At 36.6% G+C, this 23,052-nt stretch overlaps 1 protein-coding gene and 1 pseudogene across 1 annotated transcript in view; one reads left to right on the top strand and one right to left on the bottom strand.

The window, feature by feature from the left end:
- LOC125351067 overlaps positions 1 to 920 on the bottom strand; it is a 90,056-nt pseudogene extending 89,136 nt beyond the window's left edge.
- Positions 921 to 2,518: 1,598 nt separating this feature from the next.
- Positions 2,519 to 23,052, top strand: part of Hhla2 (HERV-H LTR-associating 2) — a 69,310-nt gene continuing 48,776 nt past the window's right edge. Inside the window, 5 exon segments of the mRNA XM_048345809.1 lie at positions 2,519 to 2,583; positions 8,481 to 8,782; positions 12,108 to 12,374; positions 14,547 to 14,593; positions 14,595 to 14,850. Of these exon segments, the coding sequence (XP_048201766.1) occupies positions 2,519 to 2,583; positions 8,481 to 8,782; positions 12,108 to 12,374; positions 14,547 to 14,593; positions 14,595 to 14,850 (937 nt within the window).

A 23,052-nucleotide genomic window follows, 5' to 3' on the forward strand; every position in this document is an offset into this window, starting at 1 on the left:
TTCCCAGCTCTTACTTCTTTGCATGTGTTTTACCAAGTGCCTGCTATCTGCCTTCTTAACTATGGTAATTTCTTTTGTCTTTGGCTTTGCAATATTATTGCTAAAAACAACAACAAAAAAAAAACACTCCCTGGCACTATTCCTTCTTTTATAGAGTATTACTGAGGAGAGTTATATAAGCTATCCTTTTTGTAAAAGGAAACACTTTATGACTGGAATTTGAGTTGGAAAATGATAACTTGCAGCCATGAGCAGTGCCCTGGATTTTCTGTGCACTGTGGTCTTAAGGACCAGTCCCACCTGAGGTGGTAATCTGTGAGCTAGTAATGAGAGAATATTCTCCTTATCTATAGGAAACCTGTAAGGAAATGTGGGCAGCAGGGTAGAGCAGACATAGAAGCTAAGTGAGGATGTGGCTTTCAGTAATGGCTTAGCCTGAACTCAGAGACATTTTAAATCATAGGCCACTTCATGCCTTGTAGCCACCATCTTGGCAGGCAGTGATGAGCAAGTTTAACTCCTAAAACTGTAGCTCCCATGATTGGACCACAGTCCTGGAAGAAGGCTTCCATTATGTGAGCAGGTAGTAGCAGCTGAGCAATGCAGGCATGAAAATTGAACTGATTAAAGCAATTGCAGGGGATCTGGGCAGGTGATTCACGAACTGCTAATTAGCAAAGTATCAGAAATTCGGTGAGTGACACTTTTTTAAGCAGCTCGTTTTATTGAGCCCAGTTAATGAACCACTCTAGATGATCTTGATCTCACCTGTTGGTTCCCAAGGCCCCTAAATGGTTGGTGTGGAGGTAGTCCTCACCCAGGGTCATTTCCACATTCCCAGTCCTGGGAAGTTCTGTTTCAATATCTCCTCCATTGGACATTCCACAGTAGGAGCTAGAGCATCTGCAGAGTCTGAACATCATCCGAGGAGGTTCCCAGAGACTTTGGCTTTTCTAGTCTGTATTTTCAAATATGAAGTAACTGCCATATAGTAGACCTTATCATGTAGCTTACACATTGGCTCCCACAAAGGGCCACAACTAGGAAGAAATACAAGAAGTGATTTTGACCAGGGGGAGTAACCTGCAGGTGGAATTCCTTTTGGTCCCTTCCTTTAGGGGACTGCTTTGAGGTGTTTGGTTCTTAGAGCTTGTGGCTGAGCAAGAGACTCTCTTTTCTGTTCCGGTTGCTAACAGGACACCATTTTCTTTTATCCTCTTTCTGTTCTTTGTTTTACTGCCTTTTTCTTTCAGAGTGCTGAGTTTTTACCTCTCCTTCTATCTCCAGAATGTATCAGTACATACTACTAGCCTGGTTTCTAAAATGAAAGAAAAAAATTAAACTAAATAGAGCCCAGGGTAAATATGGCATCCTGAAAATTTCAAATTTTCATCCATATAAGAGTCTTCTAAGTGGTGCAATTTTGCTGTAAAACATCAGGGGAGATATTTTGAGTAGAGAGAAGATACTCCTAGCAGTGTTCTTTTGTTCGTTTTCTGTCTAAACAAAGTCAATCCTATTAAAATCTAAGTGGATGCTGAGGAGAAATCCCCAGGATGCTACATGGTATTTTCCTTCTGTTTCCTTTTTTTTTTTTTTTTTTTTACAAATTGGATTGGTGCCATGAACACTGTGGAAAGACAATGAATTTAAAGCCAGTGCAGACAAGAGCATAGTACCCTGGAATGTGCTTTTACTCTAAGGAATTCAAAACAATGAGCTGGCATGAGGATATGCATTTTCTTTAAACTCAAAAGAGCTTTGACTTGTTCTATGACTGGCTAGTTAGAGACCAGCAGCTATCAGACTAGGACTATTCTTGTGTTACTGATGTGCAGGCTCTTTAGCCTGCCACAACCACAAATGATGTATGTCATTGTTACAATTAGTGCTGATGGCTCCTCTCAGTTGATTTATACCTATTAAAATGGAGGTAGGGTTAACTGTCATATTGTGCATACTTAAACTTATAGAATTGGTTTCAGTTTTTTCTTCCTCTGATTGGTTTTAATATCTGGATTTCTCTTTTGATATGGTCATTAAAGAGGCTGCCTCTCTTTGCTTTTTCTCCCTTACATCTGGAATCTAGCCACAGTGTGCCAAGCAAGATGGTTCTAACATTTGAACCCTTTTGTTAGCACACTGATTGCAATTTGAATAGCTTCACTTTAATCCAAGGTAGATGCTTTCTGCTACTTTTGAGAGGAAAAAATGTCTAAAAATAAAACTTAGACATAAAAATAGGGCCAAATACTCATTAACTGCCTCACTTAGCTGAATGCTGAAATTATTTCTACAGCATTAAATTAAGCCTTTGTGTAGAAGAGGTTGAGTGGTGTGTGTGTGTGTGTGTGTGTGTGTAGTTCATAGTACTTTATCTTAGAGATGATAAGTGGGTTAATGTAATTTGTCATTTTATTCAAAATACATGAATTAAATACTCTCAAGGATCCAATTTTCAGCTCATGCTCATGCTGACCCTTAAGTGAAGAACTTACAACCATGAGTCTTTAGGAAAATGTTTTGTGGGCCTCTGGGGGAGAGATTGAAAAAGGAAGCAGCCAAGAGTATTGGTATGGTAAGGTAAAGAATTTGGATCTTACTGAGTGTGATGGGAAATCACTGCAGGGGTTTAATTAGAATAATACCATAGAATGACTTGTAAGTTTTGAAATGATTCTTGATTGTGATGTTGATGTTGGATGGTAAAGAGGAAAGAGTTGAGAAGGGATAATCAGGTAGATGCCTATTTTTAGATACCCATGTAGGAGATGACAATGGCTCTGGAGCAGTATTGTAATGTAGAGTTGGAAAGAAATGGAGAAGTTAAAAAAAAGTGGATTTGATATGGTGCCTGATGAAATGGAGGATCAAGGTTTTTTCTGGCTTAATCAATTGGAAGGATTTTGTACCAATTATTTCCTGGAAGAGAAATACAGTCTTTTGCTGTTTTACTTTGTTTCCCACTGAGCAAAGGGAAGTAGAATGAAGCAGTGATCGAAGATACATGTCAACTTTGGGATGTCTGTAGAGCAACACAGGTCAAGTGAGAAGTTGAATGAATGAGGAGATCAGTTTGAGAATCTTGGCATATACATAGCTAGCCATCAGGTTAAGGAATAGAAGAACTCACCTAGAGAGTAAGGGAGTGAGTATAAATTAAGTAGCCTATATCCACATAAATAGAGCAAGTACAAGAGAGCCAGTAATAGACTAAGGAGGAACAACTATGAGTAAGGGACATGTAAGCAATAAGGAGGAGAATGTGGTATTGCTGAACCTAGAGCAGAATCTTACAAGAGGAAGTTAGCAATCAATATTGTTGAACTCTACTGTGAAGTTGAGTACAACAAATGATGTCACTGTTCTGCAGTCACACTGACAAAGGCAGTTTTTGATGTCATGCAGAGGAGACTGTAAAGGAAGGAATGAGAACAGCTATTTAGACCATTAGTTTAAGAATTAATGGGGCTAGAAATAGACAAATAGCTAATTGAGAATCAGAGGGGAATTTTTTTTTTCGTTCATGTACTGAAGATGGGTAATAATGGACCATTTAGGTTTATGGGATTGATCTAGAAGAGAGAGAGAGAACTTTATGATGAATGCAGAGAAGAGAGGCTATATTTGCAGGGACAAATTTTTCCAATGCAAAATGTTAGGAGTGCAGAGTACAGTGAAGGATTTGGCCTTGGGTAAGAACAGAAGGGAAAGAAGAAAGGGTAGACAGCTGTTGATGGTTGGTTGAATTGCTGGTAAGAGAATGAGAGAACATCTATATCTAATCAGCTCTAATTAATGAAGCAAGACTGAAAGGGAAATTGGAAAAGGAGATGCTAGAAGTTTAAAGAGATGATAGCAAATATTGGAGTCATTCCTCAGAGTCAGAAGGTAAACCCATAGTAAGAGTACAAAGAAGGAACATCCCAAAGTTACATTTAACAAGATAGAGTTCAGTGGGCTTTGTTTAGAAACATATTGGGACAAATTAAAATTTTGTTTGTCCTATTAAGACAAAAATATCTTAGAAGTTTATATATAAATATAGACATATTTTCTGGTAGAAATATGCTTACTAATTTTTATAACCTTCCCATTTATAGAAAATGATTATGATACATATCCTTTCATACATAATACCTGTCATTTGATACATTATACATGCAATTATATCTCTAAGAGGGAATATAAAGGCCTTATTTTGGTAACTAATATTGTTTCTTACTAGTTCTCACATTGTCAACTATTTTATTAATATTTTAATAGTGTTTTTCCAATTTTCATGTAGATTTATATACACTAGAACATGTATGATCCTGTAAAACAGCCCTCATTTATGGTTGTATATTCAATGATTTCTTCTAATATTTAAAATATAAAAGGAAACTATAAATTATTAATCTACAAGGTTTTATTTTGATATAGTGTCTGACTTGAGTTTTTAATGTAGTTTTAATGATTCTAAAATTTTATCTCTCACAATAAATTTAAAATATGTTGTTTCAATTGCAGAACTGCTGTACAAATTTCTTAATCATCTTTTAGGGATTTAAAACAAATTTGATACTATTCGTTAAACAAGGTTTAAAAGAGCAAAAAAGAACTATTTTCCTACCATCGAAGAAAATCAGTCGTATTTTATTTGAAACTATGCTGTGTTTACATGTTTTGTCACCTTATTTTCTGTATAGTTCTGGTTTGTTACAAGGCTTTTCCTAGCCAGGAAGCAGTGACTCTTACCCATAATCCTAGCTACCCAGAAATTTGACTTTTAGAGAGCTGAGATTCTAACTCTGCCTAGAAGTAAAGAAATTTTTGTTTCCAAGTAGCCAACAAAGATCAGAGCTGAGGGCATGGTTCAAGTGGTAGAGTACTTGCTAGCAATCATAAGGCTGAATTTAAACCAAAGTAAAACCTAAGAAAACAAATGGTTCTCCAGTTAATACATATGTATACAGTTGCCTATAACCCAATATTTTTACTTTTTTAAAAAAAGTTTATAATCTGAATATAGCTTCCACGTGTAAAGGAAACCCTTCATCTTTTGTCTCTCTGGGCCTCATTTACTTCACTTAACATGTTTTTTTTTCAGGTCTTTCCATTTCTTTACAAATGGTACAATATCATTGTTTCTAATGGATGAGTAAAATTATGTTGGCTATACATACCACATTTTCTACATCTATCCATCCATTGAGAAGCATCTGGACTGATTCCATATCTTGGCTATGGTGACTACTACTGCAGTGGACAAGGTTGTGCTGGTGGCTTTACTGTTTCTTGGTTTGTAATTTTTTGGGTAAATGACACAAAGTGGAATTGTTGGATCCAGTGGGTAGTTCTATGTTTAATTTTTTGAGGAACCTACACACTGCTTTCCAGAGTGGTTAAACAAGTTTACATTTCTACCAACCAATATAATAACATTCCCTTTTGACTACATCCTTGCCAGTATCCTTTATAGTTGTTGTTTTTTTTTTCTTGATAGTGGTCAACTTAAATAATGTAATATCTTAGAAAGGGAAGGTAAAAATTCAACACAATAAATACCAGGAAATGAGTTCTTGAAAAGGGTGAGGTGGGGTCAAGGAGAAAAGGGTAGATGAAGAAAAGAGAAGAGGAGAAGAATATCCTTCAAAATTAAGAGAAGTGAGGGAAGGGTTGAGTGGGGGAGACATGGGTGAGAACATGGAAAGGGCTAACATTAATCAAAAGGCATTGTGTTCATAAATGGCTTTGTTAAATGGCAATTTCCTTATACAGCTACTTAAGATAATTTTTTAAATGAACAACAAAAAAAAAAAACAGTTCTTGTAACCATATATTTTTCATGGATGATATATAGTATTCACTAGTGCTGGATATTTATTAATATATTCCCAGGTTTCAGTGGCTTTTCCTGTGTGATTATAAATAACACCAGAATTTAAATCACTGATACTTAAAGTTTAATTTGAATTGTTTTCATGAATTTTACTATAAAAGCAATACATATCCATTTTAGAAAGCTCTATAAAAGGAAAAAGCTACTATCCTATAAACCACTAGGGAATCAATGTTGAATCTTCATTCAATTTTTTTAAAGCATTTGTCATATACCAAGCACTACTCGAGATGAGAAACTGCTCTCCAGAATGAACCCCCTAATGTATATGTAGAGATAGATCCTGTTAGTGTCTTATGTGCAAAAAAATGTATGTGTTTTTAAAGGGCTCATGATATATAAAGGTCCTAATATAATCTGTTTTCTGTCCTTTAACATATTAAGAAGATCTGTTATTGAACTTTTATGACACTATGTTTAATGCCTACTGAAGAATTATTTATTTGAATGTGAAATAGTTTGAACTCCTAGTGTAAAATACTCTTAATTCATTTTAATTTCTTTTTGCACTTACAATCTGTAGCAAGCATTCTTTTCTTCTGTTGAACAACTTGTGTGACCTCCACCAGACATGAAGGCACAGGCAGTGCTCTTTTTTTACCCTTTCTAGTACTATTTCTTAGTAAATAAGCGTCAGTAATTTTTAATTGGACAGAAATAGGACATAAAATGCAAATTGACTAAAACTTGTTCATCCCAATCTGAAACCCAGCATGCTCCAAAATCCAGAATATTTTGAATGCTTACATGATCCCACAAATGGAAAATTGTGAAACTGATGTCATATGATAGAAATGAATCGAAATGTGGGCCCACTGAAAATACTTGAGATTGATCCTCAAGTTATCTCATTATTATTTTAATATAGATATTTTAAATCTGAAAACAATCCACATATCTGGTCCTAAGGATATTTAACATAAGGAAAATTCAATCTGTATTTCCTCAATATCCTTAGCATTGTTGTAAACTTTCCTAAATTTTCAATTTATGAGAAACAGTAAACAGCCTGAAGGTCTGCATAAAAATTAAAAATCATATTTTTTCTCACCACTGTCATTAATAAGTTATCTCCTACTAGAAATAGCATTACTAGAAAGATTGCATGGCTGTTTAAAGTGGAACCTAACATGTGAAAAAGGCATTATTAGCTTTGTTACTGTCTATGATATGTATGGTAAAGCAGTTAGAGGGATAACAATTACTTCTCCCCTCCATCTTTCCATGATTTTCTCATAGCATAATTCCATGTTCGTTTAGCTCTCAGAGAAAAATGAAATCTGTGAAGAAGAGAAGTAGAACATGGCAGGATAGAAAAAGACCCAGAGGAGTAGGCAAAGGATACAGACTTTGTGATAAAACAACAGAGCCAAGTAGGCATCCAATTCTCCCATCTTGGGTGGCCTTGGTGAAGGTTCACAGGAACTTACTCCACTGTCCAAGGCCCTTTCTCACTTTAATGTCTCGGAATCCACAGAGGAAACATAAGCTATACTTAAAAATCTTTTGTAAATAATCCAAAGAAACTTTGTACTGTTTTCAATGACATGAAGTGGCTAGATATGGGTTTTTGTTTATTTTTATTTTTGTTGACAAAAACCTTCATTGTGTTGAATTCATTTGCTTTTTGAAATCAACTTTTGAAATTGACAATAGAACCAAGGAATTAATAGGGGTTGAATTACATATATTTTTTAATCCAGAATAACATTGCTTAAATCTGTTTTGAATGACTCATAGAATTCCTTGAAAGTGGTTCTGAAATCAAAGTAAACAAGTCATTTCATTTTTTTATTTGGACTGTGCTTCATGTCCTCTCCTGCTTCAGACTATCATATATTCCTTACAGATTATTAAACACAGAATTGCCTGCTACATGGCCCAAATATTTCCTGACCCAATCACACTGCTACATTTCTCTAGGTTTTCTGTTTCTTGCTAGCTAAATTAGCTCATTAATATTGTTGTTATTATTATTACAAGTGTTAAAAATAAATAAATGTGTTCTAGCAATGAGAATCAACAAGACTCTTTCATATAATTTCCATTACCACTATGGGACAAAATTGAGGAAAGACAGACTTGATCCAGGGAATAGCAAAGCAGAAACATCATCTATGCTTTTCAGAGGTGGGAAATGTTGGGAACCATGGGCCAGTTAAGACCCTGAGAATCATTTGGTACATGACAGCACAGACATGTATGCTTCTCTTCAGCTGCCATGGTCCATGCTCTTCTATAGAGAATTTTGTATAGCCCTCCAATTATGTTATAAATATCCAACTAGCTCTTGGCAGATAAAAGATTCCCCACCCCTATTCTGGGCTGCTGCCAATTCTCACATATATTCAGTTAACATGGAATAAACTCAAGCAAGGTTTCGTGGCTTGTTCCTAATTAGATAGCGTAAGATTATTGATGATATAATCTTTAAAAATCAGTCAGGCAGCTGAGATAGGCAGGCTTTTCCAGGTCATCCCCAAATAATCCTTGACAAACACCCAACATTGATCCTCTTTCTAACATCTTTGTTCTTGATTTTAGAAAGTTTTTTTTTTTCATTTTCCAATGACCATGTTAGTATGCATGGGTAAAGAGTCATAGAGAGACTGAACGAGAGTATAATTCTCCATTGCTAATTTGAAAGGGGACCTGACATCACGATTCACTGAAACATTCATGGAAACAATGTCCACAGTTAGTACAATGAGGGAGACCAGCTTAAATGCTAGTATTTCAAATACAGAAGCAGAATGTCCCTTTTCCACAGTGAGCTTCACACTGGGAATGCCTCTCTACTTGTCAGTAGAGTAAGTCTTCAGGATAAAGGGATGTATGCATGCTATGGGGCAACAACAACTAGAAAGAACACAAACAATGTAATGACAAAGGTGGAAGGTAAGTGCAATAAGTTTTAATAGACTTCATTATATTATTTGATGTTATTTCTGAAATATCTTCTTCCTAATATGTTAGCATTTCCCTTCAAATCAATTTCAAAATTCTGCCTCATTATTTTTCAAAACAAAGTATCTCATAGTATGGACATAATGTATCTGTTACTACCATTCCATTGGTTATAAATATTCAGACATTCCCAGTGCTTTTTATTATAAACAATGTTGTGATGAACACTTTTATACTTGAATACTGGGAAATTTGTTTAAATAACTTAGCAGAAGTAATATTCCATGCTAATGATAGGACTATGAGTGTCCCTTTTCATTTCAGTCCTATTAGCACTAGATATTCTAAATTTTCTGCCAATATGACTAAAAACTTCTACATTTTTAATTTATTTTTTCTGCAATAAAAATAAAGTTCTGCTTGTATGCTGCTTTGTTCTCTGTAGTAACTATATGTTACTGAATCTATAACTAGTTAATATAGTGACTGTTGCCAATGCTAATCATTATGTTTAATCCATTCAGATGTTCAATTAAAACCTATGAAAGTAATTGAAACATAAGATGGCATATTTCTAATTAACCAGACCACCATGAACTCTTGATAGTAAAGTCAGTTAATGATCAGGTTGCAGATCATTACTTTAGTATAGTTATAGGGATATGCCATATATTGTACTTCACTGTATTACAGTTTGCAAATATTGTGTTGTTTCTATAGATTGAAGCTTTGTGGAAACTCTATATTAAGTCTATTACTCATTTCTTTTGCAGTATGTATTTACTTTGTGTTTCTGTAATACATTTCTGGTAATTCTAAAAAATATTTCCAATTTTTTCATTATCATCTATTTTATGGTGATCTATGATCAGTGGTTTTTGATGTTGGAATTGCTTTGAGGATGCTGGACACTATCCATGTAAGATGCTAAACCTAATCAGTAGATGCATGTTCTGATTGTCATAACCCCAGGCCATTCCCATGTCTCTGTCTCCCTACTATCTGTGAAAGAAATCTTAAAAACATGCAAATTAATAATCCCATATTGGACAAGCAGTCAAGTGAAAGGAAAAGTACATGGTTCTCATTTTAAATCTTTAATTAGAAACAATGAGCAAGAAAGGACATCCAAAGTAAGGATAAGGCCAAGGCTTGACCTCTTGGGCCGAACAGCCAGGTTGTGATTTAGAAAAGAAAAAAAAATTATTCAGGGAAATTAATTATGGTGAATATGTAAACAATAGGAAAGAAAAACCGTCTTATTGCTGATATGGAGAAAGTTTTATATAGATATTAGGTCATATGAGCTACCTCCTTCCCTTAAGCAAAACCCAATCAGCAGGTGCTAATTCTCCAGTTCTGTGAAGACTCAAACAAGTCAGGAAGTTGTTGAAGATGTTTGAAGCAGCAAAGTTCAGGTATGAAGTGGTCTTCATAACATAAAAGTGAAAGATGAAACAGCAAATGCTGATGCAGATGCTGCAAGTTACCCACTTGATCCTGCTAATTGATAAAAGTGACTACAGTAACCAGAAAATTTTCACTTTAGATAAAACAGATTTATGTTGGAAGAAGAAGAAATCTAATAGTTTCATAGCTAGAGAGAAGTCAGTGCCTGGGCCAAAGCTTCACAGGACACACGGATTCTCTTATTAGGAACTAGAACAGTCAAAGACTTGAAGGTGAATCCAATTCTCACTTATCACTCCCCAAATACTTAAGGATTTTACTCTCCACTCTTCCTGTGTTCTATCAATGAAGCATCCAAACATAGGTGACAGCACGTTTACAGCATAGTTTGTTGGGTATTTTAAACACACTTTTGAGAACTGCTCAGAAAAAAAGATTCTAATTATTACTGTTCATTGATAATACAGTTGGTGACCCAAAATGCCAATGGAAAAGTAGTATGATACTAATGTTTTCACACTGGTTAACACATCATCCATTTGGCAAGCAGCCTCACAAAATGCATTGGGGAATAATTCAAACTTTCAAGTCTTACTATTTGTGGCATGTACTTTGTGAAGGCAATAGGTACCACAGCTAGTAATTCTGGGGAAATTACAGAGAAAGCATTCTGGTACAGAGTTAACATTCTATGGACCTTTGAGAGTACATGTGATTCAAGAGAAAAGGCCACAATATCAACATTAATAGGAATTTGGAAGAAGTGGGTTTCAATTCTCATAAATGATCTTGACACATTTAAGTCTTCAGTGGCTGATGTAGCTACAGACATCAACAAAAAGCAAGTGAACTAAATTAGAAATGGAGCTCCAAGATGTAACTGGATTTTTCTCACCTCATAATAACAGTTTAATAGCTGTGGAGTTGCTCCATATGCATAAGCAAGGAAACCTAGTATCTTGAAATGGAATCTGCTCTTGGTGAGGATACTGTGAAATGACAACAAAGGATTTAGAGTGTTACAGAAGCTGAGTAGATAAAGCAGTGGCAGGTGTAAAAGGATTGACTCTAAGAACTTCTACTATGGGTAAAATGCTATTAAAAAAACACATATGGTACACAGAAGATTTTCATGAAAAGTAGAACAATTTTATGCAGCAATTTTCACTGCTGTCCTTTTTTCTTTTCTCTTTTTAATTTAATTTAATTTTCAAGGTGATATACAGAGGGATTACATTTCTTGTCAAACTTATGCTAAGAAATTACCAGTCACCCAACCCTTCAATATTCATCACTCTCATCATCATTCAGTAGTCACTAATGTTGAAGTGAAACCCTCTTGTCATCAAACAGATTACATGCCATTGGATCAGATAATTGTTAGAAACTTTTGAAGTCTTTTAAAAGTATTACACACCTAAATATGTAATGCTATAATATATTCTATAATATATACTTGGTGATGCACTTTATGATGAATTTTTCTTCTTTTCTGATACTTATTCCTTCTGCTTCTTCATTCAGCTGCTTTACATCTTGACTCTGAACCTAAAAATATTTGTTAGCAGAACAAATAGGCTAAGTCAATGCTTGAACAGCGCAGAGGGCTGCATGAACTCCATAGGCTGTGATGTTCAGTGAGGCCATTCAATTAGTCAGCTATTTATAGAGGACAGAGATTGCTATTTCTGTGTATCTATGTGTCTGCATACTCTGTTTTATTTTTCCTGGAAAACAGTACTCTATCTTAAATTTCAATAGGCATTTTGTTTTTCTTTGAGTTTTTTAAAAGTTATTTCCAAGTTTCACTTATAAAACTTGGCTTTTCATTTCAACAGTATTAGGAAGATTTTTGTGCAGATGATTGAAATCGAAGCTAATGGTGTCCCTTTTTATTCTTGCACAGCTTTCCATATACCTGTAATGAAGTATGAAAATAGAAACACAAACAGCATCCTAGAACGTGGTGTGTTATGTGTTTAGCCTTGTCCACTTGTCACATGAAAAATGGATAATACTTCTGTTTCTGAAAGCAAGAGAGAAGAATCTGATTATGTGGATTCATATTATATCAAAAGTAGAATGAAAATTACAGGAGGAAGCTCATCTCATGAATGTACTATTGAAAACTCATTACTAAAGCAAACATGGATATGACACTGCATACTGAAAGGTAGGCTCCATACAACTTTGTTCAAGGGATGGGTGGTAATGAGTTCTGACCTACAAGAAAAAAAGGGAAGAGAAAAGAGAACAGAAAAATAGTTGTAGCAGAGTTAACCTTACTGGCTGTATTACCTTCAAAGAAATCATTTTAAATTTGGAACATTAGTTCCCCATTGATAAAGTGGAAGTAATTTGTACCTACATATGTGTTTATGCAATTAGGAAAAATATTTGTGAAACAGGAAGTAAAATCTATCATTGTGCTTTAGAGTACAAGGCCATAGGTCAAGAAAGGACTGCTTTGTCTTAGAAGATCATACACACACACACACACACACACACACACACACACACACACACACACACACAAAGCCAAACCCAACTCCCAACTGTTGTCTAACAAATTTGTTATTACTGCTATGGTTTAATCTCTTTATAAAGTACTATTTCACTAAATTTTCCAATACTTTTATTATATCATGACCAATTTTTCACCCTCCTCACTTTCAATTAGTTGAACAAACTCAAACTCCTATCAGTCTGTTTCTGTAACCTATTAAGAAAATATTAAATGGAAGATAAATTAATTTCATACCTCATTCACTTTCAAGCATGATTATTATCATATTTACTAGAAGCAGAGTAAAACTTTTCCGTAAATTTTCCTTATAATGTGAAAGTGGAGATCATCTATTCTTGTCAGTCTTCCTTTCCACAGGGTTTCATATTTTCAAAATTCTGAAGTGATGATTCCCTACTTTCACTTGATTCTGTTTTAAGACATGGTTATTTGATGTTCTTTTCCATCATCAGGCAATAAAAGAAATATAAAAAAATGTTTAAAATGTTAATGATATCCATATTTTCTTTGAAAAATAGCCATTGCTCAAATTATTTAGAACTTATATACTAAAGCACATAAAACTCTTTAAATTTAGTGTACTGTCTGTCATATTGAGAAACCAAGCTTTTTTGGATCTCAGACAACAGATGTGAATTTAATATGAATGCACACTGCTCATTTCTGTCCCTATTTGGCATTTTGCACAAATACATAGCAAGCCCAATTCTAAGTCCAAACTGTGAAGGATTAATTCATCCAACTAGGTGTGGCATGATTAGAACTATTATGGAATTCTTGTTTAAGGAATTTGCTTTTTAAGACTAGTAAGATATTCCAGGAGAACATAGGTGCTTAAGATTAAATGTATAGCATATGTAAAAGCACTGAGGAAAAAAATTACTAAGAGTAAGTGTAAGGTGAGGATGAAATTACAAAATAAGGAGATGATAAAGGGTGGGGGCATGAAAACCTTACACTTCTCTAAGAAATTGAAATGGACTTTGGATGAAGAATGGAGCCTCTAAAAAACATGTGAAGGATAAACATATTAGAAGTTTTATTATGGCAAATAAGTGAAGTATTTGTGTTTTGAACCAAGCAGACAACAAAGATGGGAGAGTATAAATAGGTACAGGACAGGAAGGACAAGAGACCGAGAGCTGAAGCTGAAGAGACAAACGAATATTTCAGAGCTCCCCCTCTAAAAAAGCTCAGGCTATATACAGTTTTAAGTATGTCACATATATAGGAAGAAAGGAATTTATCTGGGTAAAGAGACAAGAAGTCATTAAGACCATGAAAGTCACATGCAAGAACCATTGTGGAGTAGGGTGAATAGCAAGGTAGCCAGGGAGAACAGCAGCATTTGAGAGTCAACAGAAGAATGTGGAGTTTAAAAGGCTATAGAACTGAAGGTGTGGCTCAAATGGTAGAGCAACCATAAGCAAAAAACAAAACAAAAACTATGAGCAGGAATGAGAGGCCTGACTTCACACACACACACACACACACACAACACACACACACACCACTAGTAACATGGAATGCATTCCAGAGTTTTATCATGTTGTAGTTATTAAAACCCTTGTGTATTATCTCATAAGAAAGCCCTGGTTTAAATCTTCTTGAAGGCCTAATCTAGAGGAGGTAAACTTTAAAATGGTTTCCATAAAACTTTTCTTTGATGAAACTCTGCTGTTCACATATCTAATCACTGTTCAAAAGTGATTTCCCTAGATTTTAGTATTGCAGTTTTCATCTTATCTCTAGTGTAAATTATAATATTCATTTGAAAATTTTGTGTGCATTGATATGTGCTTTTGTGTTCTGCTGTAGAGAATCTTGGTAAGAGTGAACACATTTTACTTTCATGTGAAGTTGTCTAACATTTTTATTCCACCAAATCAAGACTTCAATGTTACTTGGTTCAGAATAGAAAATGGGAATTCCTCTATCTTGGCTTGCTATTGCTCTTCACAAGTTGCTCTTAATGAATCTTGATTCTCATGGAACAAAGAGCTGATTAATGAGGACTTCCCTATGGCTTTGAAAGATCTTCGTCCTTTGGACAGTGGAAAACATTTGTGCAGTATTTCTTCAAGTGAACAAACTTTACTCACTCTCTACTCACTACATGTTGGTAAGTTGCAAGTAGAGTTAGCTAAAGGTTTGCGAATATAAAAAAAGGGAAGTTAGATGGACTATTTTAGTAGTTCCTGAATATTGCCTTACAGGGAAAATACTTGTCAGAATAGTAGAAATACTTTCTCTCTTTTGACCACCAAAAAGTCTTGTACTAAAAAGTTACTCCTATAAGGTTTGTTTATTTTGGGGGGGGAGAAGGGGTTGTGGTGCTTGAACTCGGGGCCTGGGCGTTGTCCCTAAGCTTTTTTTTTTTTTTTTTCTCAAGGCTAGCTCTCTACTACTTTGAGCCATAGCACCACTTCTGGTTTTCTGGTAATTAATTGGAGATGAAAGCCTCTTGGACTTTGCTGCGCATGCTGGCTTTGAACAGTGATTCTCAGATCTCAGCCTCCTGCAAAGCTAGGATTATGGGTGTGAGCCACCGGCTGCCAGCCAAGATTTCTTTATCAGGGTTTCAGAAGAGAAGTAGCCCACACATTTTGATTACTGTAATCTGAATTTCTTCAGCTTCTTCTCATGGATCTGCTGAGTATATATTTTAGGCTAAAATTTAGGAATTGAAACTATAGTCACATCAGGAAGTTAAAATTGGCATCCCTCTGGATTCTGTTAACTTGGTAGAAATACCACAATATACCTGAAGTATTAAGTATATGTCTGATTCATCTCACTTGTACTACTGTTAACTGGCCAAATTCAATATTTACAAGTTCAATAACCAGAGAGTCATGGAATGAATACCAGAAAGCTGACTCTAGGTAATCTTGCTGGTCTCCATTCTTTTATGCTATCAACTTAGCATTCTAGGTGACCATGGCAGCTCTTTCTTCCCTTGATAAAGGTATCTGAGTTAATGAAAACATATTTTAATATTAAAAAATCATTTCAGTAATAAAGATTAGGAGAAACACATTTGAAGGTTTTAGTGCCTCTATGTATTAATATTGGAGATAGGGGCACAGGTTTAGCTTTGAGTTATGTAGTCTTCAAATAGAAGCTTCTAGACACTAATGATAACATTCTGAAGAATTGCCATTTTGATGGTATAGGATGAAAAACTGAGTCTACATTCAAAGCTCCAGTTTTTCTCCAAAGTAAGTGTCAATTTTATGCAAAAATACAGTGAAGCCTGAATTCTATTTTTAAAACTGTTTCCTCATGTTGGTTTCATTTTGGAGTGCAGAAAAATAATCAGAAAGAATGTGTCTGAAGACCACATATGGCCTTTCTTCCTAACGAAAGATCTAATTTTCAGTTCACATGAAGTGAAGCATCAGAATGATTCTCTGTCTGTTAATGAAAAGGACTTCTCAAAACCTCTCATTCCCAAGTAAACCCTGACCAAGAGGCCTACAGCAGGAGGGGTCCCAGCAAGGCAGGGAATAGAGTAAATGGTTATGATACTAAACATCAGGGGACTTAGTATTCTGTTCTGAATTGCAATCTTCCCTTTGCTGCCCTCCCCGAGAGATGCACCCTATAAGAAAGGCTCAGATCTGAAAGAGAGTATGCTTAGTATTCCTGAAGTCTATATCTGCTCAGTAGAAACTGCACTGAACTAAGTAATGTAAGTAATCCTTTCTAAATTTTTCTTCGGAATCAATATGTGACTTAGGGGAGATTGCTTTGCTGATGCAGGAGCTGAGGATCATGGATAAAATGAGAGGTAGCTATACCATGTAATATTTTCTTCAGGAGTGCAAAACACATTTTTAAAAAGCGTGGGAAGTCAGTTTAACATTTCTACCTTAATCTCTCCTTCGTTACAAGTAGACTTTCAGAGTAACACAAATATGTGAAGAGATGAATGTTCTGTTGGTTGTCAAACATTGTTTATTTTGTTAAGAGATTGCTCACACAACTATGTAAATAAATGTTTATTTTAAAGAGTAATCCATAAACATAGTCCATTTTAAATTAACCTTTCTGCCCAAATAGTTCCTACTAGAACATGATCCCAAGATTGGCAGGTCTAGTTTTAACAATCTAAGGTCTTCAAGTGTCGGCTTTCAGGAATTCCCACTTGTCTTAATACTAATTACAACAATTTCAGTTCAGAACAGGATGCTAGAAACTCAGGTCTTCGTGTTCATCTTAACCAGCCCAAAGAACAGCTTCCTGGAAAATAATTGTTCCAACTTTGATGGTACTGAGTTTCGGGGAGGACTATGGATAACATGCTGTTAACAAGAACTGAGAAGAGGCTTCAGTAGCAGCCAAGGTAATATGAAGAATTTGACTCTTCCCTTGGGTATTCCATGTCCTTTGTAATAATCATGAGAGAGAAACATGTACACTACTGCTGCAAATGTAAATAGATCATAATTTTCTAGAAACTCATTTGTAAAAATAAAAATGCTCGGGGGGATTCTGGAAGACGGCGGAGGAGCGGCTGTGCCCTGCAGAGCTCCCTCTGATATCGTAGTATTCTCACCTCATAGAAACTGTTTCTCCGAGAAAGACAGCCAAAGTAACTTCTAACAGTACAGGGATTCTCTACAGGAAGGAAAAATCGACTTTGCTGGTCTGAAAACACAGTTTTGAGCTCCAGGCGGCGTCCCGCCGCGGCGCCAACGCCGGCTCCGGCACAGTGCCGGGCACAGCCCCCAGCACTCCACGCAGCTAAAGCGAGAAATACTCCAGACGGCAGCCGAGCACGGAGGACCTGACATCGCAGAGACCGCGTGAGTACCCCGCAAAAAAAAAAAAAAAATTATTTTCGCTTGTGCCCACAGTCCAGCTTCTGGAAGGCATCCCTGTCCCCACCGCCAGAGCAAAGCGCCATCTTTGCCACTGGCATAGGGTCAGACCAGACTGAAACTGAAGCGGGCCTGGGGAAAGCGAGGTCAAAAAAGCCATCTTTGAAAAGGGCAGGAGGGGCGGAATCAGTGAGAACCAGCTCCGCCCAGAAGAACGCCCCCTGCCCTGGTGGGAGGCGAGTCCGGGGCCTAGCCAGAGAAGCCCCGCCCTGCCCGCCGGAACTTCTAAACTTAAAGCAAAAGCTGCGAGCAGCTACCAGGGGCACGGAAACAACAGAAGGAGGAACAAACAGTTCCGGGGACAGCTAAACGGTCCCGTCACAGAGGAAACTAATTCCCAGCCCAAAACGGAGCTGCATTCCATAGCTACCTATGCCAAGGAGGCCGCCTCCCTCAGGCAAGCAACTCTTAGTGGAGCAAAACAGGCTAGAGGCGCCATGCTCTGCTGAGTTCACAGTCTAGTCAAGACCAGGCATCAAAGGCAGCGGCCCAACAGCAGACAGAGGAGCCACAGTTCCTGTGACTGCCCACGTCCCCATCGACAGAGGACGCCCAAGGCCTGCCTGCAAGCTGTGCGAACCTCAGAGACCCACGATTGCACCAACAGGGGAGAAAGTCAGAACAGAACCACCCCTTGCCAACTGAAATCAAGTCAAATCAGCCAATCAGGAAAATAGACTGCAGTCCATTGCAGGGAAACGAGAGACTGGTTTCTTTTTCTTTTCAAACATTTTTTTTTAACTTTTCTTTTAAATTTTCTTTTTAATTTTTTCACACCTGAAACATCATTGGCTGTTTTTTCTTTTTTTTTTTTTTTTTTTTTTGGTTTGTTTGTTTGTTTTCCATTTTTACTGGTTTGTTGTATCAAGTTTTTTTGTGTGTTTGTTTATTTGCTAGGTTTGTTCCTTTTCGGTTATTTTCCTTTTTATTTACTTATACTTCCTTGTTAAATAATGTTTCTCTGTTTTGTGTATCTGTCTTCCAGTATTTTTACTTCATTTCTCTCATTGCGTCCTCTTCCTATAAAATTACTTTCCTATAAATAACACCTACACCCTTTTCTGATAACTCTCCAGCGTCTGTCATTTTATGAATGTTCTTTCTACTGATTCTACTCTTCTCCACATTTCCACGTCACTGAAACTAAACCAAAATCACCACCACCACCCCCCCAATACAGTTTACTCTATTCTCTTTACTACCTCCAACTTACCCTCCGGACTTACTGCCTGGACCTCCAGGTTCCATTGACTTCTGGTTATTGGATAGAGGATATCACAGCTTAATACGAGTGAATCAAAGGGGTTCACAGAGAAAGCCAGTCCTAAAAGAACTTAATATAAAAACAAGAATTGCGTATAAGGTTGTAACAGTAAATAAGTAACTACTGAATACAGGGCCCAGGATCAGATGTTATATTGAAATTGTATTCTTTAGAACACCAAATCTAACTTTAGAGACAGGTATACAAGTTATCTGTTTATAATTGTGAAATTGTAAGATTTACACAACAGTGCTTGGTAAGGGCTGCTTTGGGTCTTAAACAGTGCTCACAGGTGCTGGTAGGTTGGCATTCCCAATTCAAATGGGCAGAAGAAACACAAGAAAGATGGCAAATAATGAAGTCTTATCCCCCACCCAAAACAAGCAGGAAGCAGAGCAGTCAATCAAAAACATAGAAGAAAACCCCCAAAATGCTCTACAAAGTTTACTGATAAACATGATAAATGAAAAGTTTGAATCTCTTCAGTCAATTATGTTAGAGCGTGAGGAGGCAAAGCAAAAATTAATGGAGAATTTCATGGCATCCACAAATAGAAAGATAAGTGAGCTTCAAGAGTCAAGTGAAAAGATAGCTACCCAACTTAAAGATTTGAGAGACAACACTCAAAACCAAAGTAATGAAGTTAATGAAGTAAAGAAGTCCATACAGGACCTAAGAAATGACATGGAAAACATCAGGAAAGACCAGTCAGAAGGAAAAGAAATTCGAAATCAAGTAGTTAGCCTACAGTCCCGACTAACTGAAGCAGAGGATCGAATCTCAGGAGCTGAAGATTCCTTAGATTCTATGGAGAAAGATCAAAAATCAATACAAATCCAGTCCAAGCAACAAAACAGATCGCTACAGGAGATTCAAGACACAATCAGGAAGCCCAATTTAAGGATAATAGGTATTGAGGAAAACTTGGAGAAAGAGGTTAATGGGATAGGCAACCTATTTAACAGAATATTAGCTGAGAACTTCCCAAATATCCAGAAGGAAAGGCCTATACAGATACAAGAAGCATTTAGAACCCCAAATCGACCAGACCAGAATAGGACTTCCCATCGACACATTGTGATCAAAACAGCTTCTGCAGAGTGCAAGGAAAAAATACTCAAAGCTGTTAGGGCAAAGAAAACAATCACATATAAGGGAAAAGCAATCAGAATTACCCCAGACTTCTCAGCAGAGACCATGAAAGCAAGGAGAGCCTGGAATGAAGTATACCAAACTCTAAATAAAAATAACTACCAACCAAGAATTCTGTACCCCGCCAAACTCTCCTTCATAGCCGAAGGTCAAATAAAAGTCTTCCACAATAAGGAAAAACTGAAACAATATATCTCCACCAAACCAGCTTTACACAAAATCCTTAAAGATGTACTATACAGGGAAAATAATCAGGATCCCAACACAGACAGAGAAATGAACCCTAATTAGTAAACACTAGATCAAGAAATGGGAAGACACAGCTTCAAACAAGACAGTGATAATGAAAGGAACAAACGATCACCTCTCAATCCTAACTGTCAACATTAATGGACTTAATTCTCCAATCAAACGACATAGGCTCATAAGTTGGATCAAAAATCAAGATCCATCTTTCTGCTGCCTCCAAGAGACACATCTATCCAGCAAAAGTAAACATCTTCTAAAAGTGAAAGGCTGGAAACAAATCTATCAAGCAAATGGCCCCCATAAGCAGGCTGGAGTTGCAATCCTAGTATCAGACAAAATTGACTTCAAATTAAAAAAGGTAAGAAGAGACAAAGAAGGTTACTACATACTAGTAAAAGGATCTCTCCAACAGGAAGAAATAACCATCCTAAATATCTACACGCCAAATGCAGGAGCACCCAACTTCATCAAACAAACACTACTGGCTCTAAAAACATTCATAGACCCAAACACAATGATAGTGGGGGACTTTAACACTCCACTATCACCTCTGGACAGATCAACACGCCAAAAACTGAACAAAGAAACCACAGAACTAAACAATTGCATAGACCAACTAGACTTAATCGACATCTACAGAATAGTCCACCCAGCAAGGACAGAATACACATTCTTTTCGGCAGCACACGGAACATTCTCCAAAATAGATCACATCTTAGGGCACAAAGAAAATCTGTACAAATTCAGAAGTATCAAAATCATTCCCTGCATTCTTTCAGACCACAATGGAATAAAATTAGAGCTCAACTCATTCAGCCACCACAGAAAACCCCACAATTCATGGAGACTAAAGAACACACTGCTGAACCATCAGTGGATCATTGAAGAAATTAAAACAGAAATTCAAATGTTTATGGACTTCAACCAAGTTGAGGGCACAAAGTACCAGCTCCTTTGGGACACAGCAAAGGCAGTACTTAGAGGAAAATTTATATCTCTGAGTACATACATCAACAAACTGGAGAAACAGCAACTCAGTAATTTAAGGAAGCACCTTAATTTTCTGGAGAGAGAACAGCAAGCCAAACCCCAAGTCAATAGACGGAAGCAAATAATTAAAATCAAATCAGAATTAAATCAATTAGAGACGAAAAAAACCATCGAAAGAATCAACAAAACAAAGAGTTGGTTCTTTGAAAAAATCAACAAGATAGACAGACCCCTGGCAAACCTGACCAAAGAACGAAGGCAGCACACTCAAATAAACAAGATAAGAGATGAAACAGGTAGCATCACCACAGAAATAACCGAAATTCAGAAAATAATAAGGGACTATTTTGCAAACCTTTATGCCAACAAATTCGAGAACTTGGAAGAAATGGATGATTTCCTAGAAAAAATTGATACCCCCAAACTCAACTATGAAGACTTAAACCTTCTAAACAGACCCATATCCAGTATTGAAATAGAAACAGCAATAAATGATCTCCCATCCAAGAAAAGCCCAGGTCCAGATGGATTCACAGCAGAATTCTACAAGGCCTTCAAAACAGAACTCACTCCAATATTTCTCAAACTCTTCAATGAAATTGAAAGAGAACGTTCACTGCCAGACTCATTTTATGAAGCCAGTATAACCCTCATCCCAAAACCAGGCAGGGACTCATCACGGAAAGAGGACTACAGACCAATCTCCCTGATGAACATAGATGCAAAAATTCTCAACAAAATTCTGGCCAATCGACTTCAACAAGTCATCAAAAAAATCATACACCACGATCAAACTGGATTCATCCCAGGGATGCAAAGCTGGTTTAATATACGCAAGTCAATTAATGTAATCCACCACATCAACCGGAGCAAGGTAAAGAACCACATGGTTTTATCGCTGGATGCGGAAAAAGCGTTCGATAAAATCCAGCACCCATTTATGCTAAAAGCCCTGGAAAAACTGGGATTCCAGGGAACATTCCTGAATATAATCAAGGCAGTTTATGACAAACCAACAGCAAGCATAACTCTAAATGGTGAAAAACTAAAGCCATTCCCTTTAAAATCAGGAACAAGGCAGGGATGTCCACTCTCTCCCCTGCTCTTCAACATAGTACTAGAATTCCTAGCCAGAGCAATTAGGCAAGAAGAGAATATAAAGGGGATCCAAATAGGAAAAGATGAAGTTAAACTTTCTCTCTTCGCAGATGACATGATCCTATACCTAAAGAATCCCATAGACTCTACCCCCAAGCTACTAGAGCTGATACAAAACTTTGGCAAAGTCGCAGGATATAAAATAAACCTTCAAAAATCAACGGCCTTTCTCTATGCTAACAACCCAAAGACCGAGGCTGAAATCAGGAAAGCAACTCCTTTTGCAATAGCCCCCCAAAACATAAAATACCTAGGAATAACCTTAACCAAAGAAGTGAAAGACCTCTTTGAAGAGAACTTTAAAAGCTTGAAAAATGAAATTAAGTCAGAACTAAGAAAATGGAAAAACCTCCCATGCTCCTGGATTGGGAGGATTAATATAATCAAAATGGCAATATTGCCAAAGGCTATCTACAAATTCAATGCAATACCCATTAATATCCCAACACCATTCTTTAATGAAATAGAGGAAGCAATCCAGAAATTCATATGGAACAATAAAAGACCTAGAATAGCAAAAACACTCCTAAGCAGAAAGAACAGTGCTGGAGGAATTACAATACCCAACTTCAAGCTGTATTATAAAGCTATAGTAATAAAAACAGCTTGGTATTGGCACCGGAAC

Source organism: Perognathus longimembris, chromosome 5 (assembly GCF_023159225.1).
Source record: "Perognathus longimembris pacificus isolate PPM17 chromosome 5, ASM2315922v1, whole genome shotgun sequence".
Taxonomy (NCBI): Eukaryota; Metazoa; Chordata; class Mammalia; order Rodentia; family Heteromyidae; genus Perognathus; species Perognathus longimembris.